At 39.7% G+C, this 25,335-nt stretch overlaps 3 protein-coding genes across 7 annotated transcripts; 1 reads left to right on the top strand and 2 right to left on the bottom strand.

Annotated features, from left to right (window-relative positions):
- Positions 1-5,680: 5,680 nt before the first annotated feature.
- On the top strand, positions 5,681-8,932 carry LOC103404170 (ACT domain-containing protein ACR6-like). The gene is made up of 7 exons (XM_008343059.4): positions 5,681-6,012; positions 6,486-6,531; positions 6,693-6,807; positions 6,917-6,984; positions 7,374-7,982; positions 8,154-8,258; positions 8,345-8,932. The coding sequence occupies exons 1-7, from the start codon at positions 5,945-5,947 to the stop codon at positions 8,684-8,686; spliced, it is 1,353 nt and encodes a 450-aa protein (XP_008341281.3). The 5' UTR covers positions 5,681-5,944; the 3' UTR covers positions 8,687-8,932.
- Positions 8,933-12,990: 4,058 nt separating this feature from the next.
- Positions 12,991-15,996, bottom strand: LOC103425773 (cation/H(+) antiporter 15-like). Of its 3 annotated transcripts, none has more exons than XM_029097336.2 (3): positions 15,624-15,996; positions 14,380-15,393; positions 12,991-14,260 (listed from the first exon to the last, which is right to left on the bottom strand). In XM_029097336.2, exons 1-3 carry the CDS (start codon positions 15,876-15,878, stop codon positions 13,046-13,048), a joined length of 2,484 nt encoding a protein of 827 aa, XP_028953169.1. In that variant the 5' UTR covers positions 15,879-15,996; the 3' UTR covers positions 12,991-13,045. The 3 variants fall into 3 exon arrangements, with proteins under 3 accessions (XP_028953169.1, XP_028953170.1, XP_008362094.2); XM_029097337.2 differs by having other exon boundaries at positions 14,380-15,319; positions 15,624-15,982; XM_008363872.3 differs by having other exon boundaries at positions 14,380-15,322; positions 15,624-15,764.
- Positions 15,997-17,787: 1,791 nt separating this feature from the next.
- LOC103425850 (protein ESSENTIAL FOR POTEXVIRUS ACCUMULATION 1-like) lies at positions 17,788-24,822 on the bottom strand. 3 transcript variants are annotated; one of them, XM_029096943.2, is made up of 11 exons: positions 24,399-24,822; positions 23,870-23,935; positions 23,637-23,728; positions 22,320-23,159; positions 22,052-22,148; positions 21,804-21,962; positions 21,589-21,701; positions 21,053-21,470; positions 18,825-20,963; positions 18,673-18,745; positions 17,788-18,468 (listed from the first exon to the last, which is right to left on the bottom strand). In XM_029096943.2, the coding sequence occupies exons 1-11, from the start codon at positions 24,472-24,474 to the stop codon at positions 18,060-18,062; spliced, it is 4,482 nt and encodes a 1,493-aa protein (XP_028952776.2). In that variant the 5' UTR covers positions 24,475-24,822; the 3' UTR covers positions 17,788-18,059. The 3 variants fall into 3 exon arrangements, with proteins under 3 accessions (XP_028952776.2, XP_028952777.2, XP_028952778.2); XM_029096944.2 differs by having other exon boundaries at positions 23,873-23,935; positions 24,399-24,793; XM_029096945.2 differs by lacking the exon at positions 23,870-23,935 and having other exon boundaries at positions 24,399-24,782.
- Positions 24,823-25,335: the final 513 nt, after the last annotated feature.

The raw sequence follows: 25,335 nt of genomic DNA, 5'->3' as shown, positions 1-25,335 counted from the left end.
CTTGATTGGCTGCTTGTAATGACCTTTTACTTATGAATCTACTATCGTTTCTTTTTAAAAAAAAAAAACTTGACTTGTTTTCCTTTCAGGAATTAGTTTTTTTGGTTAATTGTTTTCGTGAATGCATGACTAAAGGTCCAAAAGTAACAAAATGGCCGGATTTGCTCAAAACCTCATCTCCACCAATTGATGGGTTATAATTTTATGGAGCACAAGAATATCAGGCTGGCCAAATGTAACCCCCATAGCCCCCTTTTGGGGCTCAGCTCCTCAATTGGAATAATTGATTTAAGTTCAACGGCTAAATTTGAAAGCATACAACAATAGTTTAATTAAATTAACCAATAAATTTAGAGTATAAACTTAAAACTAATAAAGTAGTGAGGGGCTAAACGAGATGATATATGAGTATGGCCTAACATTGTCATTTAAATTTTTTTTTTCAAGACTATAATTTTGGACGGAATTATATTTAATTATTTTGGATGAAGATGGCCTCAAACATCCATAAAATAATAAGGTACAGAAAAACTAGAGAAAAACTCCAGCATCAGTGTCGCCGGATGAACATCTCACGCGATCAGTGTTTGGCTCGCGATTGTATATGACTGTCCAAGAGCTCTTAGGAGGAAGCCCAAAAAGTTTTTCGACGGTTCGACCATATTCCTCTAAAAGAAAACCCATATATGTTGCAACGTCCTCGTGTATACAAGCCGAGCCCATATATTTTGCTCAAGGTGTGAAGTGATGACGCTTGTTTACAACTTCCTGCTGACGCTGCAAATCCCAATTGTCATGCATGCATGCATGCATGCATTCATTCTTTAATTTTATTTAGGTTTTCTTGTTGTAATAATTATTGTGTATCTAATTCTGGTATCTACCTTTTCTCACGAGACATGACGACGACTGTACAAATGAACTGAATTGTAGGTAGTGTGTGTGTGTGTGTGTGTGTGTGTTGAGAAGTCCTAAATATATCTAAATATCTAGAACTAGTTTATTTATTTTTCTATTCTTGTTATAACAATATTCTCATCTAATGTAAATAACGTTATAAATATCATCAATATCTTCAGTTAAAAGTGAAGAATATTAAATTTGACTTGCAAGGATATAACGAGTTTGATATCTAATTATGATTATCCTATCACGTTGCTTAGCCTAATTTTCACCCTCCAACATCATCGTATCAAAATCAACAAAGAATTGAAGAGGGAGATATGAACTTAGATGTCAACTGGGAGCATATATACCATCCTAGCTAACTTGGCTAGAATAAGTAGCTTAGCTACATTATGCAATCCATTCTTCTAGATTTCTAATATGCATCTTGTCTCATCAAAAGCAACTAATGCGTATCAGGAATGCTACATATAATAGCAGGTAATTGGCTCGTCCTATTTTCTGTCTATCATTCCAGGTTGCATAGAAGTTTCCATCCCAACGCATCCCAACTTGTTCATAAACAATTAATTTAGTAGACTTTATAATTTTGGGACCCCCATTTTGTTCCGTCATGTTATTCCACCACCACAAGTGTGGAATTGTGAATCCATCATTCAGCTCTCTTATGTTTAAGACTTACAAGAAACAAGTTCACCGTTATGTGACGTTGATTGTCCAATAATATATTATTATGTGTAATTTTGTTTCTCTACATGCTAATGTATTAATCAAAAAACCACATAAGGGTGAATCCGTTCGTATAAGTTGTTCTCTTTATTTGGATATTAGATGCATATTTTGTCCTTCTCAAATGCCCCAAGGGGCAATCCAGCTATCCTGGCAGCTGCTGGCTTCCCTTTCACTTTTAATTATTCCTAGAATCCTCGCTTTTTAGCAGGAGAGATATTTCTTCAATTGGGGGTTTGGGCATTTACCTACCCGTAACTAGAATATGCTACCTCCTTGATTACGCCACATGGATGAAATTAAGTGACGTTCGTTCATGTTGGTGATGCGATGTGGATAGTGTTCTTCTAGCTGTACGTGAAGCTGAAAGATACATACTTAGGTAAGGATTTCAACTCTTACATGCCAAATTAGCAGGCTCATATTATCTATTTTTTAGAATTTAATTAGAATAATACTTAGGTAAGGATTTCAACTCTTATATCTTAATCCTCCTTACATGGACGAAGCTAGAGATTTATATGAGCGGGAGCATCCTCAAACAACAAAGTCACAATTAAAATTTTCAAGAATTTATTGAACAAAACACTAATATATTAATCCATAAAGTTTTTCATACAACATATTACATTATTCCTCGAATCTTTTTCATGTTTTGAAAACGTTGCATAACAATATCATTACCAATACCATTAAATATCTCTTTATATAAAAATAATCATGTTATCATTCATCCATTGATCTCTAAATTAGAAAACTAAATTCTAAATTGAAATGCCAAAAACAAATTAATGAAGTAAAGCCGTATAAAATACCTTGTGGAGTAAAATTCTTGCGTTGAATTTTGATAATTGATTACTTGAACTCCAACTGTCTATAACACTCCAAATTCAATTGAGTTTTGGTTGAATGAAAGGGGAGGAAAAATCTAGAGAAGTTGAGGACTGGAATTGCTTTGCCATATGTGGTGGGATGAGTTTTGTGTGGATTATCGACCTAGGGTTAGAAAAACGGGAAGGCATAATTAAATTAATTGTTAATTAAATTTTCATTAGTAGGGCATTTGGGATCCAAAATGGTAGACTAGTTTAGTTGCCTACCAATTTTTTTAATTGTAGTTTAATTAAGGCTGATTATTGAGAATTGGAACGCAACCATACATTTTTTTAAGGGAACTTTAACGAAAAGCCCCAAGTACTGTTCACTTTAACGAAAAACCATATTTTTACACTAAAAAGTCAATGCTGGTACTATTCACTTTATTCTTCATTTTGTCTTTATCATTAAAACTCAAAGTTTTCAAATCATTTCCAATAGTTTTTTTTTTTTTAAATGAGTGGGGGTATCCGCCCTCCCTAGGCCTACACTAGCTCCGTCCTTGCCCTCCTTATGATCTGATTCTCTTTTGTTAAAGTTTAAAAAGGAGATTCCAACTTCCAAGTCACCCGGAAACAGTGCATCTGTGCATGAAATTTACGATCGGGATTAAATCCTAATTTAGCCAAACTTTATCCTCTGCCCTAATTGGAATTAATTGTAAAACACATATGCCTTGGAATTATGGACCTTTATTCTTTCCTTCTTTACACTGCAGCAGCCAGCTAGCAGGCGAACTGATCTCATCTGCTAGCTATTGCCAGCTGCTTAATTCCTAAGGCTTCTTAAACTACGTTTTCATTGATGCCATGAGTTGCCATATTTTAATATACTTCATAAAATATAAGAATAATTTATAATTTCTTTTTTAAGAATAATGCTAGGTTATCAAATTTATGCACCAAATGATGTGACACAAATTAAATTCGTACTTTAGTTCAAATTGAAATTTGATTAATAACTAGAATAAAAAAATTCATGGTATAGAATGCGTCACATCATTTGGTGTATAAATTTAGCACACGCATGTTTATTTGGTCCATTGATTCTTTATAAAAAATGCTATTCCTACTCTTACCACATTTTTTCATACTACATTTTATCATTTCTCTAATAAAGATGGGATCCATATGTGTTGTGGGCCCTGACTCTACTAAAAATATGGTACAAATATGATATAAAAATATGGTAAATGTATCAGTGCTCATTCTTTATTGACGTACTTCTTCATCTTGAAGACTAGAAATAACATGTGTGCGTACAAACAGATGTGTGGAAGTTACTTCCTATATATACACACATATATGTATCTATATATAAAACATCTGGATCCTTGGTTTGTTTTTGTCGAACGATATCCGTGTTATGTAGTTTGGCAATCTCCACGTTTGTTGCTTGTTTATCACTCTCATATATCTCCAAGTCCAAGGGTAGTTATCATCAACTTGCCGTTAAATCGATCGACCGTCGATCTCAAAGTACGTAATGACAAGATATCAGAGATAGATAATTGACTCTCGTACTTTGGCCTCGAGAGCTCATCAGCTTCTTCCTTTGAATCCTTTCTTTCACTTTTCGACGCTCCAAATTAAACCATAAATACTAATTTATATGTTTGTTTATAATATTAAGTTATATTAAACGTCAAAAGAATTGTACTTAGAACCTTGAGTGTAATAACGATGAATGTTCTTAACCAACTAAATGGTTAAATCGGAAATTTATGTAAATATGCAATACATATCCATGCATGCATCCAAAACAGTAAGAGTCTTAGATATTAATCGGAAAACAAGCTAAATAATGTACTATACCACGTTAATAATGGTGGACAATATGGTTGATATGTCTCACTTTTATAAATTATTTATCGTTATAAAAACTGAATCCACATATTAAAATTTGATTGAAAAAGTAACATCACGTTGATCGTGTTTTAGATGACTATAAATTTAAGCAACAACATATGTTGTTCTAGATAATAAATTTAGGTGAACATGCATCAACAATGTACTTGGATCTAACGGAGGACATGACACAGAATCAAGCACAATGATGTTATAGGATTCATATAGCCGATCTCATTTAGTAAGAAAATGCTTTGTTGTTGTTGTTGTATGCATCAACATTCTTTTTCTTTTTTTTTCCTAATAAGGGACTATTTGGTGGTTTCGCCACGGTAGCCCATTTTTTCTGGAGTCAAGAAGATTCACAAAAGCACATTAGCTTCTCCTTGATCATGTGATTTAGCAACGTCAGAAATCTAACCCAATAAATCAATGCCATGTAGAATACGAACCTGGAATTCATCTTAATTACTGAGACACCGTGATTGTTACCAATAGACTTTTCTTCACTATGCATCAATAGCAGTCAGTAATTTCTTTTTCTTCTCAACTGTTCATTTGCAAAATAAATTGGGCATATGATTTCCGGGGGCAGCAGGAAACCAGTCGCTCACGCTGGAATTGCCGCCAAAAATACCGGTAAATCTGCGACCAAATTGCAGCGAACACGTGCCTCGTGTCACCTCACGACCAAAAGTCACGTGGCATTGGAATCCCTCCAGCTCATTGTACGGACGCCCATACCGTTGCCCAAAAAAAGAAGAAGCAAAAACTGTTCAAAAATCACGGGCCCTCTCTCAAAATAGTAGGATTCTCTCTTTTTTTTTTTTCTTTTTTTTTCTTCTTCTTCTCTCTTATTTGAACGGTCAATGTTAAATTACGTCAAAATATTATATTAATTTTTTTATAAAAAGAGACAAAATAAAAAATGTGAGAAGAGGGGTTGGATTGGAAGGGGATAGAAAGAGGAGGAGAGATAATCCCTCTCAAAAGAGCACCACAAACCGATTGATAGCGGGCCGCGAAAGATTTTTCAGTGAAATCGACATACGAGGTGGTATATCACGTGTTATTATATAAATGGTGGAATATGTATGTTAAAAATTTAATAACTTAAAAAATAAAAATTCTCATAATTTACATAAAAACACGTGATGTACCTCGTGTTCGTGTTCATGTCACAATTAAAAAAATTCTCGCGGGCTGCAATCTAACCGCTGGCTCTCCCAAATTCCCAATCACAGCTAAACACGTCACGAAAGTACAGCTTACGACGTACCATTTTTTCTTCAAACGGGATTTTGGGACCCCACGCCCTCCCCCTGCCCGTCCTGCCCGCTGCCGACTCTACTTTTTTAAGTACCTTTCGTTTAGTTAGTCTTGATTTAAATCTCTCCCCTCTCTCTCTCTCTCTCTCTCTCTCAGAGGGGTGGGATGGTGTGGGAGAATTTCCTTGAATGTTGGAGGAGGCATCATTGTATATAGTATATTTCTTAAAACCATGTGCTGTGAAGTATAAGATTGTCGGTTTTTTGTCTCAATTCTGTCTGTTTTGAGGTATTGGGTTGTTCGGAAATCTCCGGTAGATGTGGGAGAAAAGAGAAAAAATGGATGATGAGTATGCCAAGTTCGTCAGGAGGATGAACCCACCCAGGTATTTTCCCCTTATCTTTCTGGGATTTTCTGTTTTCTGGTAAATTCTTCAGCTTTTTTGGTTTCTGGGTTTTGTTTGTTTTTGTATTTATATGTTTTTTCTTCTCTCAAGTTTTGATTTTTGTACCGTTTGGTTGATGAGAAAGCAGAATTTTTACTTGTTTAAGTGAAACTTGAGTGGCAATTATTCCCTTCCTTTCCTATTGAGTATTCTTCTTCGTTGATTCAGAAAGTAAAGATGTATTTTTTGAATTTTTATTTGTTGATTGAATTTTAGTTTGATATAGAGGAATCATGCGCAGAAGTGATTTCCGCACGCTCATTTTCTCCTTTGCAGAAGGAGAAAAGGGGTATGGGGAAATCGATTCCCGTCTTCAAGAAACTTCTTGTTCGGCCCATTTGATTGTCCTCTTCTGTGAGGTATGTTCGTGGAAGGAAAAAAGCTTCATCTGATTTACCCTCTTGTTCTTGCAGAGTTGTGATTGATAACGATTCTTGCGAGGATGCCACCGTTATACAGGTGAGGCTGCTTCTACCTTCTGACTTTTTTATGTTTACTTATCATGTGTATTTGTTGATTTCATTCATGTAATATGAAATTATATTTGTACCGAAGAATGCGATTGAAGAAGCATTAGAATATCCGTTTGAACTTTCTTTTCGTTTCAATTTTTTAATTAGGTTGACAGTGTCAACAAACATGGAATTCTTCTGGATGTAGTCCAAGTGCTCACCGACGTTAACCTTACAATAACAAAAGCATATATCTCATCTGATGGTGTATGGTTCATGGATGGTAAAGTTTTTTGTTCAACTTCCCAAGTCAAGAGTCAAGCTTTCCATTTTTCTACTTCCGTTTACATCTTCTCTCTTACTGAGTCTTTACCAAATTATATATTTTTCAGTGTTTAATGTGATTGACCGTGACGGGAAGAAGATCAGAGACAAGGACATTATCAATTGTATCCAAATGGTAAGCAGTCTATCCTTTTTGCGGTTCCTCTGGCTGTTAAGGAGTCAGAGGAAAAAACTAAAAACGAATTTCATATCTTTATGTTCTTCTATGTTCATTTAATGTTTTACAACAATTCGAAATTTAGAAGAACAGGATTTCCTTTGACAGCACTTAAACTCCTGAGTTTACTGAATATTCATCAGGTTGCCTATCACACCATACGTATTTGACATCTAATTTATGCTATAATTTTCAGTTTTGTTTAAGGAACACTATTTAAAAACTAAAAACACATCTGTTATTGCATCCGATTGCTTCCTTTCTGTGAACTTATCTATCTGTGGACCAAGATATTTTGACTTGTGGGAAAAGGTTGTCATTTTTCATTTGACTTCTTTATTTTGCAGAGACTTGAAAGCAATGCCGGCTTTGTACCTTCTATGAGAGATTCCGTTGGTGTGATGCCCTCAGAAGAGCACACCTCCATTGAGCTGAGTGGTACTGACAGGCCAGGTTTATTGTCTGAAGTGTGTGCAGTTCTTGCAGACCTTCACTGTAATGTGGTAAATGCTGAGATATGGACACACAACACTAGAGCTGCAGCTGTAGTTCATGTCACAGATGATTCCACTGGCTGCGCAATTGAAGATCCAATCCGTCTCGCTGCAATCAAGGATTTGCTTTGCAATGTCCTCAAAGGAAACAACGAGTTGAAGCCCGCTAAAATGACACTTGCAACCCCTGGAGTTACAAATAGAGATAGAAGGTTGCATCAGATTATGTTTGCTGACAGGGATTATGAAAGGGTTGAAAGAGCAGAACTATGGAGAGTTGAGGATAAGGGCTCAAAACCCCATGTAACCGCGTTGGATTGTAGCCAGAAGGATTACACAGTCATTACCATGAGGTCAAAAGATCGACCAAAACTGTTATTTGACATCATCTGCACTTTAACAGATATGCAGTACGTTGTTTTTCACGGCATGGTCAATACAGGAAGGATGGAAGCTTATCAGGTAAGATAAATTCCTATTGAAATTGGTCTGCTGTAATTGTTCTGATTTGCAAAGCCAGCAAAACTCAGCTGGATTTGACAAATGATCAAATGGCAGACATTTTATTTGCAATTTTTGCTCTGTGTTGGGGATCTCATTTCCATCTAACATATTAGGTATTTTTCCTTGTAGGAATTTTACATTCGACATGTTGATGGGCTTCCTATAAACTCAGAAGCTGAGCGAGAACGTGTTGTACAGTGTCTTGAAGCAGCCATTGAAAGGAGGGCATCTGAGGTGCGGTGAACTCTTAACTGACGAGAACCCTCATATTCATTTTGCATGTCCACAAATTTGCTAACACATCTTGCTTTACCATGCAGGGCCTGGAACTACAACTCTGCACAGATGACCGGGTTGGACTTCTCTCGGATATCACCCGGATATTCAGGGAGAACAGTTTGTGTATCAAACGAGCTGAAATTTCAACTAAAAATGGAAAAGCGATAGACACATTCTATGTCACTGATGTTACAGGAAGCCCAGTAGACCCCAAGATCATCGATTCAATCCGCAGACAGATTGGGCAGACCATACTGCAGGTGAAATGTAACCCAAGCCCTGCACCAAAGCCTACTCAAGGGACAAAGATGGGATATCTCTTTGGGAACTTATTTAAAGCTCCAAGTTTCCAGAGTTTTAAGTTGGTTAGATCCTACTCTTAAGGTTCTCCATATTCTTGGAAGTAAGCACTGTAAAAAAGAAGAAAATTAGGAGACGTATTAAGTCGGAAGCTGTATATAGGAAGAAGAAACCCAGAAACCACTCTGGATACTGTAAAGATAGTGGTTGGGTTTGTATATTTTGTACATTTGTAAAGATTGTAATTGTATAGTGTGGTGTACAGACTACAGAGGTTGTAAAAAGATGGAAGATTATACAGATAATAATGTAAATATTTTTAGATTAAATTGCTCTCTTTTTTCCTCTCATTGTTTGCATAAGATGATAGCTTTGGTGCATTTTCAGCATTGTTGAGTTTTTGGAAGATCTATTGCGCGAACATTAGAAAAAAGGTGATGTTGTTCACACACTTGTTTTTACCTCTCGTACAATTCTCTTAATTTTCTGCCATCGGATCAAATAAATTTAAGAAGAGAAAGCTAGGTGTAGCTCCAAGGAGTAATGATTATCGAAAGTTCACATTGAATTTTGTTGATGCACAAAACCGGGGCGGTCTTGGTACAACGTAAATCCGACCGTGAATCTGCAAGTAATGTAAATGACACAAGATGTATCGTGGTTCACCCCAAGATTTGGGCTACGTCCACACTGAATATGTATTTATCTGAGAGTATTTGTGAGAGAAGGAACTCTGTGAGTGAAGAGCTTTGAGAGGGGGTGAGAGGCTTAGGAATTGGCCTCCGAGAGTGAGAGTGAGGCCTTTTCCAATTGTGAGGGTGAGGGGTCCTTTTATAGAATAAGGATTCCTCACTTATTACATATCTGCCCCTTCCTTTATCCCATAATTACATTTAAGTCCCCTGAGTATTTGTACGAGATCTAAATACGAGGCCCTAAATATGGTATAAACAGTAGTCCCCCAAGTCTTCAGTCAAGAGAGTCTTTTGGCTGGAGACTTGAAATTCAGTCCATGCGTGGGCCGAAGTAATTAGATGCTGTTCTTGAACTGATGTTCGATATAAGGCCGTGCTCAATCTGAAATGACGCTCAACTAGAAGTAGCACACGCTGCGAGGCTGCTCGGCTCGTGGCTTATGTTGCCATGGTTGGCTCGGCTTGCGGCGTTTGAAGGTGAGGGAGTCCCTTTTATAAAATAAGGGTTCGCTCCTCAGTACATAAATGATGGGTGCTCTCTAATGAAAGTGAGGAAGTCCCTTTTATAGAATAAGGGCTCGCTCCTCAATACATAAGTAATGGGTTAAGTCCCCCAAGTATTTTTTATGAGGCCCAGTTGAGGCCCAATATATGGTACATAATGTAGTCCCCCAAGTCTTCGGTCAATAGAGTCTGTTGGCTGGAGACTTCAAATTGAATCCATGTATGGGCCGAAGTGGCGGTTGTTCGGATGTGGTATTTGTATACCCTGCACTGAAGCTTTGTAAGTGAAGTTTTGCAAGTGAAGCTTTGAAGCTATAGCTCTGTAAATGAAGCTTTCGAAACTGGAGCTTTTGTAAATGAAGCTGTTGAAGCTAGAGCTCTGTAAATGAAGCTTTTGAAGCTGATTGACATGAGTGATGCTCATGAATGTTTATGTTGATTGACATGAGTGATGCTCATGGATGTTGTCATGAGTGATGTTCATGAAATGTTAACATGAGTGATGCTCATGAATGTTGACATGAATGATGATCATGAATGTTTATGTATGATTATCATGATTGATGCTCATGAATGTTTATGTATGAATGACATGAGTAATGCTCATGTATAATTTGGAGTAGTAGGCGTACTTTTAGTCACCTGGTTGGTGCTATTTCAAGCTTATGGGTCTTCGCCTTCCACAACATGTCAGCCCATTTGTTTTGGGCTTTTCCTTTTTCTTTTTTTTTTTTTTTTTTTTTTTTTTTTTTTTTTTTTTTACCCACTGATGGGGTTTATACATATTACCCACTGATGGGGTTTATACATATTACCCACTGATGGGGTTTATACATATTACCCACTGATGGGGTTTATACATATGTCTCCGAAAGATAATAAATTACATCATTCTGGTGGGGTGTTTATTCCTTACTTTTGCTTTCTCTTTTGCCTTTTCTTTTCACTTTAAGATCATGGTGTCGTCTGTGAAGAGTGAGAACATGCATGATGAAAGTTGGTGGGCATCTTCTGCGTTGTCATCGTGCCTAGTGGATTCCCTTAATCAACTTGGAGCTTGGATTGCTGTGCATTAGTGGGTAGCCATGCTTTTTTCTTTTTTCTCTTTGCTTTCTCTTTTTGAAAAAAGTCTTCTGCTCTCATCCACAGCTCATCGTCGCTCGTCCTTCGAGAAGTAAAATGCGCACAGCAACAACGCATTGCCACGCTTTCCTTCCCCAAAAACCTCAGCCATCGCTTTCAACGAGTCCCTCAAATCAAAGCTGTGAATCCTGCCGTTGAAGAACATAAGTTTGTTTCTCTCCGCCTCGGTGGACCCGTCCGTGACGTCATCTTGACTTATTCGCCAGCTGCTGTCGGCGCTGTTTCCGGAGGCAGAGCCAGTCCAACCTGCAACCCACGTTTAACAGTTGGTGTGGCATATTCCCAATCCACGACCGACCCACAAAAGACAATGCTCAAAATGGCAATCTTGAGGAACAGGGATCGAGATTTGATGGTCTGGAGATGAAACATCTGGGTATTTATCCAACAAACTCAAGAGCATGGCGATTGCCTTCTTTTAAACGAAAACCTCACTGCTCGAACTCGTTGGTGGAGGTGAGGTCCTTGCGGAGCTGGTTGGTGATGAGGACGAGGACGAGGACGAGGTGTCATCGGAGAAGGAGTGGGCGGCGGCGTGGTAGGCTTTCTGTGCGACAGTCTCTTGATCCTGAACGGACACCGTCCACGTTGGCAGCCGCCTCGGACTGGTGACTCAGCTACGACTCGTGACTGTTGAGGACCAAACCCTCGTCGTGCTTGCACTCAATCATCTTGAAGAAGCGGCTCTGCCCTAGAACTTCCTTCAGGACCATGTTGTAGGACGACGGCAGGTCGTGGATGTAGTACTTTGACGCCGACACTTGCGTCGTTTGAGCGATCTTGTTCCCCATCGATTTTCCCTCTGCCTTTGCCTCTCAATCTCGTAATTAATTTCAATTTTCAAAGTAGGGTTTAACATTAAACTTTGGGAGCAGGCAACCACCTGGAGAGCCTGATCCGAGCTTTTGCTTTCTGCTGCTGCTGCTCAATCGAAGGAGCCACCCTCTTGGACTTCGAACGACTATTGAAGTTTTAGCACCATGGTTTGCCAAGTTTAGAGAGCTGGTGGTGTTTGCGGATCGGATTTGAAAAAATTTCGAAGAAGCAGAGTTGGATGTCGAAGTCGAGTGAGGTCGGCTGGGTCAGGAGGTCTGAGTGGGTCTCATTTGTTGAAGAGGTGGAGCTCCACACTTACCTCTCTGCCCTCGCTGCGGTTCTCTTAGCTTACTGCATCCGCCTTGATTGGTGAAAGCTTGAGCCTGAGCTCCTCTGCTCTGAGCTTCTTAAACCGCTCTAACTCGTGCTTCTCCACGACGGGGCCGCGGCAGCCGCTTGATCTGATCCAGCCCCAAAATCACCAGCTTCCTGGAAGGGGTCTTGAACAGAAACGCCAGTATCATAAGCATTTCTGATAAAATCACTACGAACAGTAACTGAATCATCTTTCTGGTGTTTTTGTTTTGGTGGGTTGTGGGGAAAGGCGTGAGTTCAGAGGCAGAGAGAGAGAGAGAGAGAGAGGGCTCTGTGTCTGTTTAAGATTTTGATCTTTTCTGTTTCTTTCTCTCACCAGAAAATGGAAAACGAAATGGGTTTTTGGGTTTATTGCAGATTTTGCAGATTCACAGTGGTGAGATTTGATGAAAAAAATGAAAGAGAACCGACATAGTTTTTTGTGTCGTTTCCCACAGACGGCGCCAAATGTTGATGCACAAAACCGGGGCGGTCTTGGTACAACGTAAATCCGACCGTGAATCTGCAAGTAATGTAAATGACACAAGATGTATCGTGGTTCACCCCAAGATTTGGGCTACGTCCACACTGAATATGTATTTATCTGAGAGTATTTGTGAGAGAAGGAACTCTGTGAGTGAAGAGCTTTGAGAGGGGGTGAGAGGCTTAGGAATTGGCCTCCGAGAGTGAGAGTGAGGCCTTTTCCAATTGTGAGGGTGAGGGGTCCTTTTATAGAATAAGGATTCCTCACTTATTACATATCTGCCCCTTCCTTTATCCCATAATTACATTTAAGTCCCCTGAGTATTTGTACGAGATCTAAATACGAGGCCCTAAATATGGTATAAACAAATTTGATTTCAGAGGGGCGGATATGTGAAGCAAAAGAGTTGGGCAGTGTTTATAATTGTGTATTACGAGCATCTCATATTAGAATTGGCAATCCTCAACATCATCCATTATCAAGTTCGTCTCCCTCAAGTTTCCTGTATGACTCTCACATTCGTCATTCACCGCTTTGGTGTGTTGTTGCACCACCAAAACTCCGGTTTCCCCCATGAAATCTGCGGTGGCTAGCACCTCACCAATAGCTCCCAACTCACTAGGCTCCTCCAAGTCCACAAGACCTGACAGGGATGGTGACCCTTTGTCTTGATTTCTTCCTGCTATTACTAGTTCGTAGTTACTTTGCATGGAACGGAGCACAGCCATAGTCCCTGAACCGTCCATCACCAGCTCTTCTATGTACATGACCCGATAGTTGTCTGTCATGCTTTCCCTGAACTCACTCAACACCTCGTCGTCAAGCCAGTTCTGCTCCACGTCCTCATTAGTATTTATTATACTTCCGTCTACAAGAATCCGAATCAGCGTCAAGTTGATGTTTGGATGGGCAACCATTCGTGACCCTAATGCCATTGCCTCTCGGTCATCAGGTCCTCCAAAGAAGAGAATAGCAACATTATAACAAGACTCGCTCTCGCTTGTCAACTTCATTGCCCTTGAACTTCTCTTGAAACTTCTCTTGAAACTGCTGCTGAAGAGCCCACCACGGTGAATAAGGATTGCAACAGAGCAAGGTGCTTTTTCCAGAACATTTTTGTTGATCATCCTCTGTTTTCTGGCATGGAGCATCGGGTAAAATGGAGCTATTATGAGGGAAGTCTTTTTATCAAGCGCAATTGTACAGATATCATCGTGCATTGTGGCACAGTGAGATATTGCGGTAAAGGGATGGACCGTGGCAAGGCTCCGGTTCCTTTGCTCGTACTTTCTAAAGGCATTGACAATTTGTTCCGAGGGGCTGGCCTTTGAGGAGGTCCTTCTTGTGAGCTTATGGGGGATGAGAAGAGGGTTTGCACGGCCAACAAGCTCTATGAGGTGGAGTAGATAGATGGCAAGAGGGCTTTTTCCGGTTGGATTTAAGGCCTCAAGGAGCTTGATTGTGTTTTCAACATCATCTTGGTCATGTACGCAGACAAGTATGGGGAGCTGGGAGTTTGGTCGCGCATTCATCACTGTTCTTGTCTTGTAAACTATGTACCTCTTCGAAGGATCATAGAGGCGTTTTATAATGGGCGTGATACCCCCTGTTATAAGTATAATGGATAAACACATCACAACAAATGCTTCGTGATAGACCGCCTGCAAAAGCACAACGTTTTGGAAAATTAGATGTTTTTTTCAATGAGAATTGACAAATCAATCTATGGTTTCTGTTCACATTAGGATATTGGAATTGGACTGGATTGAAGATGCCATACCATATTCCTCTTGAGCATTTTGAACAAGCCAAGTTCGAGAAAGCCTTGCGCGGTCATGACAAGGCCAAGCGAGATAGCATCCGTGGCTGGCATTTTGGTGCACAGGAGTGAACTGAGAAAAGCTCCCAAAAACTTTCCGAGTGCAGCCACGAGGGTAGTGGATTGGAAGATGGTATAATTCTTGAGTCGAATGGCGAAGATATCCATAACCAAGCCATTCTTGACGTAGAAGATGGGCATGAAGATCCAGGAGGTGATGAGGTCAAGCTTCTCCACAAGAGCAGACCCAACTGGCGGCCCTGCCGGTATAGTCAAGCCAAGAACAAAAGGCCCATAGTAAGTGTGTAAACCTGTGGTATGACTGAAAAGGCCAGTCACCAAGACTCCGACAAGCAGTTGAACAATGTGGAGTTCCTTCATTGGCTGTCCCACTGAGTCGCTCCTTATCAACCATTTGAGTGCTGGCCAAATGAGGAAAACGATGACAAGCGCAACAACACCACCGGTGAATATTATTTTTAGCATGTCGTAGGTATCATCACCCGGCATTGGTTTAGCGGCTTCAGCCAGAACAGCGACAGTTATCACAGAGAAACTGCACAACCCGCTCACCATGGAAGAAGACATTGCCACCCTCCCAAAATCAGAGTTTACGATCTTAAGCTCACCCAAAAAGAAAACAATGGTTGGGTAGGCCAGCACACTCTCTGCTAGAGCCATAGCCGGAAGTGAACTGACCACCTCTATATCCAAATTCACATAGCGGTTCAAGAGATACCACCATCCTTGAGTCAAGAGAACTGGGACAATCAACGTCGCAACGCCAATGGCAAATGTCTTTCTGTCAATCTTCTTGACCATGAAGGGATCCGTTTGTACTCCAATGAGGAAGAAGCAGAACATGTATCCAAAAGAGGAAACAAGATCCAGCAGTATGAAACTTCTGAGAGGAAAAAAACTATCGATAAATGCATCACTCCGGCCTAGAATCGAAGGACCTAGTATTATACCCCCCTGTTAGGTAAATGATAACCAATTAACAAAATTTTGAAATCTTTTGTTTTGATTTTCCAATTTTAAATGCAAGAAAATTTTGAATTATGCATGTGATTGTAACGTAAAAAATTTTGAATTATGCATGTGATTGTAACGTAAACCTAAACCTCTGGTTTTCGTTTTATTCATTTTCCATGCTTAATATATAATACGATTGCAATGATATAGAACGGAGAATGATTACTTACTAAGACTTGCGCGACGATGACAGGCTGGCCGAGAGGCTTGAGGAGCAAGGAGGCGAGGACAATGACGCCGGTAGCGAGAGAGAATTGCATGAGGAGAAGGGGGAGTGAATACTGCAGAGGATTGTTGTGAAAGAAGAAGCCATTTGAATGTATCATGTTCACCGACGTGCAAATGCGGGTGGAATTGTCGAGAGGAATTGAATGAAGGGCCGCGTAGGTTGCTATGTCCTCGGGTTCCATGGCGATGGAACCCATGGCTGTAGCTAGGCAGGCCCCTCTGGCCTTACACAGGCTAAGCCTGGGACTGGGACGACCTACCACCAACAAGAGGAACACGAACAAACAAAGAGATGAACGAGAAAAAAAATAGGAAAAAAAAATTAATGATCAAAGGAAAACCAGAGTAAAAGATGAAAGAGAGAGAATCAAGCGCCACGTGGTCGGCCCAAATTTGACGTTGACTATGATAAATTACAACAGGAGGCGGACTTCGCACATGCAGAACAAGGTGAACTCCCAGGTGTTTAGAAAACGAGTCAGGCACGAAAAAATAGATTTTGAAGAATATGAATAAGATAGTTTGTTGTAGTGGTAAGAGAAATAAAAGAAAAATGTACAAAAAAAGATTCAAATTCTTGAGGACGCCAAAAAGGCATGCGTGACTTTCTGCCACCGGCAAAAATTTGAATCATTTTTGTTAATTTTTTTTTTATATTTCTCTTACCACTATAACAAACTATCATATTCATATCTTCAAAATATATTTTCTCGTACAAAGTCTATTATAATTCATATTTAAACACTTATAATCAACGATTTAAAACCTAAATTTAAAGATATTTGAACATTTCCTTTTTATTAATTTTTCTAGCCTTCAAATATTTGGCAGAGGTTCTCCTTTTGTGAGAATTTCGGCCCTTCAATATAGAAATTGTCGACCTTTATGTTTGTCTGAGGACCTTGTATTTATAGACTTATCAAAGCTTGCCTTTGGATGGATTTGGCTTTGATTTGTGTCTTGATTCGTTCATGGGAGAATTTAGGCATGTTTTGTGTTTTAATTTCAGTCACTTTCCCTTGCTTGGCCGAAATCTATAGGACTTTCTTGCTTATTTTGCTAGCAATCTTCAATTATTGCTTGTTTTGTGAAGATGCTTTAGCTTTCTTTCTGGTTTTGGGAGCAATTTGTGCCCTTCACCGATTTTAAGAAGATTTCTTCCCCTTTGCCACACTTTAGGAATGCTTTTGAGCTTCATTTGCTTGATTTGTGCCACATGTCATTGATGACTTGTCCATTTGTGATGAGTCATATGTCACATGGAGTTTTTTGACGCATCATTTGCACGCAACGAAATTTACATGTCTACATATACATTTGTAACTCAATAAATCATAAAACCGCTTCCAAATACCTTATAAAGTTTTCCTTAATGCCATAGAGAATATTTTGCGAAAATAAAAGAATTTGCACTTAATAAAAAAAAACATGGGAAAACACTCACAGGTTTTTGTCTGTTTTGCAAATTGGTACATAAATCATGGTTCAAACAATTTTTTTCACCTTAGTCTCACCATGAAGTTTTGAAAATTAAAGTAAGACTTTCTGTTCATACTCTTGTGGGTGGAACCCTATTTTAACAATGTTTTGAGCCTCACTACTATATTTTTCACTCTTTTTTTTAGTTTTTGGTTTAAATATCATACCACATTTACATTCATTGATCATTAAACCATAAAACCGCTTCAAAATATCTTATAAAGTTTTCTTTAATGCTCACTGAAAATATTTAGCGACAATAAATAATTTGCATTTTTGATAAAAAAAAAATGTAGGTTAACACTCACGATATTTAGTCGGTTTTGAAAATTCGTACATAAGTAATTGTCCAATCATATCGTTGATATTCATTAGAGATCATATATCTCGCCGATGTAAAATAAAATTTGCATTTCATCGCCTTTCCATATCCATCTTTGATTTTTCAAATATTTCGACATAAATACCAACACTTTCAAGGATATTTTAAACACTGAATGCAGAGTCTATAAAGTTTCGTGTTTTTATAATTCTGCTGTCGGCTTACCAAAAAACGTAAGATAAATAAGTAAATAATAATAATAATAATAATAAAGGAAAAGAAAAGAAATCAAGGGAAAATGGAAATTGGTGTCAAATAAAATTTTCGATTCTCTCGTACAAAAATTGACATTTATCAGTGAACTTTGTTTCTCCATTTACATTATACATCCGGTCAATCACTGCAACGGTTAGAAAACTATGTACAAGGTCTACCTTGGAATCCAGAGGATTGGAAAACTAAAAGGGGAAAAAAAAATCTGAGATAACCATGTCTCTTTAATTAGCTCTACATTTTTTACACCGGGAACGAAAAAATCTGAGATCACTATGTCTCCTAAATCTGAGAAAACTATGCATCAATCATTGAGGCGATGGATCTCGCCCATCAAGATCCGGTTGCTGGAAACCTTAAAGCCGAGGAGAGCAGGATCAATCTGTCTTCCCTTCTTCCCTTTCTTCTTGCCCGTCCGCCCCGCTTGGCCACCTCCATCAGATGACTCCAGTGCCACTGCTCTGTTGGCTGCATCAGCCTCTGAAATGACTGGTTTCTTGAGCATGTCTATGAATGATGCCTCGGACACTGTAGCGTCACTGTAAGACGAAGTCCTCCTAAATTGCGCATCATTCTTGCTAGATGCTTGCGTTTCAGAGACCTGGGTTGCAGCTGGATTTCTTTGTGCTGCCTCAGACAAAACGTCCTGGGAACATAAAACCCGGCGTCTATGCAAAGCATTGTCGTACCCTTTGGTTACAGTAGAAGGCAGCCTGTCAATGTACCATCAAAAAATACAATGAGACGGACACTACAGCAATAGTATACATGCAATATATAGGCAATGAAATAAACCTGGTCATATCACAATGAACCAGCAAAAAGCACATCACTCGAGAATACCGGATGTTCAAAATGATGCACACACATTCGAATAATAGTACTGCACATAAAAAGGAAAAAGAATAGAAAATTACCTCCCATTAGAAATCTCTTCTCCAAGCGGTTTATCTATTCCTGTCTCGGAGCTGTAAAAACTCCCACCTCCCCCTGTACCATCAAAAGAGTTTGAAACTCGTCCAAAATAAAGATGAGACTAACTAGGAAATAAGATTATTTGACAATTTACCAGCACTGCTAAGTGAACTCTGCCTGCTATGGGCATTACTATGAAGTTCCCTTGATGTTTCTTCTTGTTCTACCATGTTGCCTTCATAGCTTTTCACAACCTGCTTCTTCCAATTATTTCCCTCCAACTCTGATAAATCTTCCATAAATGCTCTGGGATTAGATGTAAAGGGCCCTTCCGTGAAAGAGTTGTTCATACCAACTGCTTGATCAGGGAGAAGACTAAATGGATGATGTACAGATTCTCCCCGGTTTCTAGAAGATGATAGGTGATGCTGATAATCAACTTCTGATAACCGTGTAGATTGACGACCGATTTTTTGGTGAAGGTCCATAAAAATTTGTTTTGAGGGTTCTTTATCACCATCGGATGAAGACCATATATTTGCATCAGAAAAATCCATGGCAGCTTCTGAGTCTCGGCGGGTTTGCTCGGCATGAAGATGCGAATGCGGTACAAGTGCTTCAGCGGAGCCATCTTCCAGATGTCCATTGTTCCCAAAAGGCAAGTGCTCCAAACCAAATGGATGAGACGAATAAAACTCATCCAGACCCTGCCCACGTGCACTGAGAATATCCAAGTTCATCCCAAGCGAACTAGCAGGAACAGATGACCTCTCAAATTCCAGAGAGTTAGGTTCGTAGAACCCTCCCTGGAGTTGCTCACGTATGGCATGATTCCAGTTGAGATGGCTTAGTTGCGGTTCATGGGTGGGAAGTTGCTGGTAATTTTCTGAAGAACTAAATCCTACCATCTGAGCCTGGTGATGACCAACAGGATCCCTAACAACTTGGCTTGCTTCATCTACAAACCGGTTCGCACCGATATGCCTTTCCCCTTCCATCTGCAGTTGCTCCCTCAATGCTGCGGACAACTGCTGTGCCTGCAGCTCATGCTGCTGAAGACGAGGTTGCAGCTCCGAAGTGTGCATATTCCTTTGCTTGGCCTGAGATATCAGGTCAAAGAAATCAGTCTGTCCCGGGCGTCCTATATTTGCTTGGATGATGTGCTCTAATAATGGATCATGCCTCGAGGAATGGGACATCTGGTGCAAGTCATCTAGAAGGTGCTTCCTTGAATGTAAATGATCGAAAGGGTTGCCTCTTGTAGCATCTGCCTTCCACTGCCCATAACCAGAATCGGACATCTGTTGATGCAAAAAATGTTCAAGGAGCAAGTGTTGAGCTTGAGATTTCTGTTGTTGCTGCAATTTCATTTGGTGTTGGTGAAGTTGATCCTGCAAGAGACGCTGTTGCTGAAGCTCCAGCTGACGCTGCTGCTGCTGAAGCTCCAATTGACGGTGGTGCTGTAGCTCCAACTGATGCTGGCGCTGAATCTCCAACTGACGTTGGTGTTCCTGAAGCTCCAACTGACGCTGGTGTTCCTGAAGCTCCAACCAACGCTGCTGTTGCTGACGCTCCAACTTACGCTGCTGTTGCTGAAGCTCCAACTCGTGTTGCTGCTGACGAAGCTCCAACTGACGCTGCTGCTGATGCTGCATTTCAAAAATATGTTCCATATCTGCCACTGGATGATGGAATGACGGCTGGATATTAGGGTTCTTGCTGTCAGAAAAACCAAATCCAGGGAACCGGTCCACTCCTGTTCCTGCACTATGTGCAACGGTAAATGGAGAAAGATGGTTCAGCTGCTGAAGCTGTTCTTTTAGTAACTTCTGTGACATTATATGTTCTGCTGGGTCAAAGCCATTGCTTGCTTGCCCCATGTGAGGTAAATGGGGAGAATCTATAGAACCCAGACTAACATTGGTGTTATTTTTTATATAATTATCAGGCCGTGTCTCCACGAAGGAAGGTTGATCAATCATGGCACCAAGGGAATCCTGATTAGCAACAGTGGCACCTTCAACGAAGGTATCTCTAAAAGGAACCTGATCATCCATGCCGAAAAACGAATGAGATGATTGAGCAGGCCTTAAAAGTGAGTTGCCTCCGAGCTCTGACATCAACAGGCCAAAAGGATGCAGCTTTTCGTCCTGCTGATCAGGGATGTTAGTTTCCGAAACTTCATTTGCAAGGGAATGAAGGCTGGGAAGATTTGCAAATGAGCCATGAATGTCAGGTGAAGACCTTAAAAGGCAATCGCTGCTGCCTTTAGACCTTCCAGGAAATACAATTTCTGTACAAACCAAAAAGAAAGAAGCCATTAAACAGTGTAGTAGACATAAACAATAATATAGAAAAGTAAAAACAAGAAACACAACACACCCTCATCTTCTGCAACAACATTCTGAATGCCTTGATTGTTTAGAATAGCAGACCCCCCATCATAGTTAGGAGCAGATATTCTCTCGTCCAAGCTGCCTCCAACAGCACCCAATGGCTCTAATTGAGTAGGCAAACTAGAGTCGGAGACAGGCCCAGATTTAGTTTTCAGATGTGGCATCATTTCACCAAGTTCTTGGAAAGGAGATCCATTGGGAGCATCAAATGAACGAACTGGCAAGTCAATTCCGAAAAATCCTTGCTCAAACCATGCAATTATATCGATCCCCAGGAAAGGCCCCTGGATATTCCCTTGAGGATCAAGGTAGCACAAACTCATATCCTCAGGTGAGACAATTCTTTCCAATAGAAGGGCGTCCTCATTGCTCTTGAAATAGTGATGATCACTGCTTGAGGTTTGCTGAAAAATGGAAAATGAAAAGGGAGCTTGAATCATCAGGAAACTGGATATCGACTTAAACTGTAACAAATTTAAAGCAGTCCAACAAAGGATGCTTCAAGAGACCAAAATCTCCTACCTCCTGGCACCCTGAACTTCTTGAGTTAGCATCATCATTACTAGGACCAATCTCCCTATCTGCCGCTGCTGTGACTGTCAGAACTTTCTGCTCACCTTCAGTAGCAACACATTCTGGAGAAAGTGTAAACAGTGTATTAAAATACAAGAAGCAGTAATACCAATAGTTTAAACGAACCAGAAAGAAAGATAAGGTCTACAAAAGTTTTTCCTTACCCTTTAACATAAATGTTTGTAAGCCACAAATAGGTGACACCTCAGCGACAGTAACTGGAAAAGAATTGTTCAAAATGACCTTTTCGGCAGATTGGACATTTTGTTCTGGGTTAGCTGCAAAGTGTCCTTCCTCCTTGCTTAAAGTGACATTGCTAGATCCTGAATAGGTGGAAAAAACTAGTATCAGAAAAGGAAAAAAAAATGATAAGGATAATAGGCAAGAGTCCCACAAAATGCAACTTATCTACCTTTAGCATCTTCATTTAATACATTCTTGTCCCCAGACAAGTTGTATACCACTTCACTGCTAGTAATTCTTCCCTTCAATATATCTCCCAGACCAGCCTGAAAGCATCACATCGGCAGTTAATGGTGGTCAGAGAAACAAGTCGGTGCTTACTTGTAAAACCAAGATAACTTCAGAGCAATTCCTTATGGATAGTAAGCATGTCAAGATTTCTATATACATCTATGGGTGAACATTTAAATAAATATTTAACAAAATAATCCATATACCTCTTCCTCTGCATCAGGTGCAACAAAAGCCAATGGCTCAATCGAGCCCACTTGGGTTATTGGTGATACATGCTCCATCCCATCAGGCATAATATCAAAAGTTGAATCCTTCTTTTGCTTGCGATAAATATCAAGGAGCTTTCCTCTGGGATAGCAATACATATCAGCAAAATGGCCAGATTTTCCAAGAACAGGTTTGCCAATCTGTAGGCATCCAGTGTTAGACCTCCCTCGTCCAGCAGCAAATCCTACTTTTTCCACACGCCCCCGAGCCATCCCAAATCCTGGTGCAGCATGATATGGGGCTGCCCCAGCTGGTTGAACCTCTATGCGATGGCGCGGCCTCCACTTATCACGAGAATCACTATCACGCTCAGAAGCTGCACGGTTGCTATTGGAAAAAGACTGCTTCTCAGCATGTACATCTTCCCTCTCGACCTCAGCCCTTTTCTCTATCCGAGAGTCCTTGTCTTTATCTTCAGGCCCCCACCTTGATGACCATTTGTTATCTCTTCGGGATTCATTCCGGCGGTCAGAAGACAATAGTTTATTTTCTGCAGCATCCTTAGTTGAAGTCGCACCTACACGGCGATCTTCTGCTGTATTCTCAGTAGCATCCCTCGTTAGACTAGCACCTACATGGCGATCTTCTTTCTTTCGATCTCTCCTACCAAGTAAGCCTGTTTCTCTCTCCTCTTCACGCCAGCGGCGGCTACTATCTAAATCAGGTGCACTCCTCTTCCAATCTTTTTTCTCCTGAGATCCATCTACACGCCAAATGTCTCTCGAATTGGGATCAGTTGAGTTTCCATGAGACAGAGAATCATTTGCATGCATTTCCTGTCATTTTATCGGTATTCAGAAACAGATAATGACAGCAGAAAACAAGGCGAATTATAGTCATTTACAGAGACAAAATCTACATCCTTCCAATCATTGTTGAAAACATAATAATTCACTCCTCTCACAACTCATTGTCCTTTTTCAATTCAACCACTAGATCATATACACGGCTTAAAACACATTAAGATAATCCCCACAAGCATAGGCCAAAACCCAAATTGAGAGGCTTAAAACCACTATAGTGCATTTAAATTAGTAGAATTCACCAAACTATGGTCTTCTGAGAGAGAGAGGGGTAAAGATATCAAAGTATTTTCTGACAGCAATCACCAGAGGGGTAAAGATATCAAAGGCTAGAAATGTAAATCTAGTTGTATGCTCAGCCCACACTAACATTTAAGTTTTATTTCAAATTACTTTTAAAAAATTAACAGCAGCACAAGAAATTTAAGAGAAGAATTAAAATGTACATACTCCTGATGCTCCAGTTGCCAGTGTCTTGGAATCTGGTTTAGCATACAGCCACTGGGGAGACAAAGGGATGCTGCTGTCTGAGGCAACTTGATCTGCAATTAAGACCATGTTAAACTAATTAACCGGCAGGCTCACACTTTAATCATAAAGAAAAATACAGTAAAATGATAGCCAATGAGGTGAACAAAATTGAACATGGGAAAAACAATGGATAATAAGAAAGGAAGCACAACCACCAATTGACATGTCAAGGGACCCCGTTAGCGCCTTCTCCTCAATGTTTCCTTGGAAGGCTTCATCTAAGATGGCAAACAGAAAAGATAGATATTTACATGCATTCTTCGAAATCAGATTGTCCATGATTTACAAATCCAAGAGGTTCACTATCGAAAGTAAAAATAAAATAGGTGGAAAAAACAGTGTTCAAATACTCCAATGAACTGCTAATAGAAGACAGACGGAAAGACTCTTGCACTGTACCAGCACTAAAATGAAGGACAGAACAGAAAGGAAGATGACATGAGCACCGTGGCAACAAAATTATCCCACATTTCGTTCCCAAATTAACATCGAAAAGCAAAGCCATAACGATATCAAGAACATCCAAAAGCTTTCATCACACAACATTCTAAAGAATACAGATATATATATATAGGTGTAATGCGATTTAAATCGAGCAAGGAAGAAAATGATGCGGAAGCAACAGAGAAAATCGATGCAGCGAGAAGAGATACGGATTGAAAAACGCAGAAGAACGCAAACCTTTGGCGGAGAAGTGTGAATCGACCAGATTCGAGGGGAGGAGATCTTGAGGGAGACTGACTTTTCCGTGCGCCATCGGAGACCAAAACGATTCGAATTGCAGAAAATTGGCAGGCGAATGACGGAGACGAGAGCGCAGCTAATCGTGCTTCGAGATGCGGCAAGAGAGAGGGGAAAGCGCCAAAGCGGAATTAGCCTCTGCAAGCGAACACTTGCAGTTGCAGGTGGGTGAAATGGGAGGAAGACAGAGAGACAGATTTCTAGGGTTTGGGGAATTGCAGGGTTGCCAAATGGGAGAGAGAGCGGGAGAGATGTCGCAGAGGGAGAGAAGGAGAGAGGGTGAGGGTTTGGGTTGGTATGATCAGAACAGCCAAAGCGAAGTGTAAATTTTGTGGAGGTCTTGCAAAAATCTATATATGCATATATCGGGGGACTGAAATTTGTTTTTTCAGTTAAAAACTTTTTACAATTTAACAAATTATTAGTTTTGGAAAATAATTTTTGTAAATCTTTCTCAAATGCAATTTTTTTATCTTGTTGGGCAAACATTTTTTTTCGGTTACTACGGCAACATCAATAAACTCATTATTATGACTTTTAAGTTGTGGTACTTATCCTTTAAGGATCTTTAACGAAAAGTTCTGTAACTGTTCATTTTATCAAAAAATCATATTTTTAAACTAAAAAAATCAATTTTCAAACATTTCTCATTAGTTTTTCTTTCAATATTCACTAATTAGAATTTCCTTCATATTTTTAGACTAAAAATCAATTTTTAAGTATTTTTCATTAGTTTTTCTTTCAATATTCACTAATTTCCGTCGCCATTCAAAATGTCAGACATTTCAAAATCATCTCCTTTGAAAGATCACATGTAAAAAGCACTTATAATTTTTCTTGAAAATCAAAACTTATTGAAACTCCTCTCCAAGAAGCA

This window comes from Malus domestica, chromosome 17 (genome assembly GCF_042453785.1).
Source record: "Malus domestica chromosome 17, GDT2T_hap1".
NCBI lineage: Eukaryota > Viridiplantae > Streptophyta > Magnoliopsida > Rosales > Rosaceae > Malus > Malus domestica.
This window is presented reverse-complemented; position numbering and strand designations above follow the sequence as displayed.

What these genes read in the sequence shown, in the direction of transcription:
- LOC103404170 (XM_008343059.4), top strand. Translation starts at nt 5,945, where the DNA reads ATGTGGGAGAAAAGAGAAAAAATGGATGATGAGTATGCCAAGTTCGTC. An exon ending in TTATCAATTGTATCCAAATG is followed by an intron (nt 6,985 to 7,373) that starts GTAAGCAGTCTA and finishes TTTATTTTGCAG; the next exon opens with AGACTTGAAAGCAATGCCGG. An exon ending in TTGAAAGGAGGGCATCTGAG is followed by an intron (nt 8,259 to 8,344) that starts GTGCGGTGAACT and finishes TTTACCATGCAG; the next exon opens with GGCCTGGAACTACAACTCTG.
- LOC103425773 (XM_029097336.2), bottom strand. Translation starts at nt 15,878, where the DNA reads ATGGGTTCCATCGCCATGGAACCCGAGGACATAGCAACCTACGCGGCC. An exon ending in TCATCGTCGCGCAAGTCTTA is followed by an intron (nt 15,394 to 15,623) that starts GTAAGTAATCAT and finishes TTTACCTAACAG; the next exon opens with GGGGGTATAATACTAGGTCC. An exon ending in AAATGCTCAAGAGGAATATG is followed by an intron (nt 14,261 to 14,379) that starts GTATGGCATCTT and finishes GTGCTTTTGCAG; the next exon opens with GCGGTCTATCACGAAGCATT.
- LOC103425850 (XM_029096943.2), bottom strand. Translation starts at nt 24,474, where the DNA reads ATGGCGCACGGAAAAGTCAGTCTCCCTCAAGATCTCCTCCCCTCGAAT. An exon ending in ACAAACATTTATGTTAAAGG is followed by an intron (nt 21,702 to 21,803) that starts GTAAGGAAAAAC and finishes CACTTTCTCCAG; the next exon opens with AATGTGTTGCTACTGAAGGT. An exon ending in GAAGAGATTTCTAATGGGAG is followed by an intron (nt 18,469 to 18,672) that starts GTAATTTTCTAT and finishes GTACATTGACAG; the next exon opens with GCTGCCTTCTACTGTAACCA.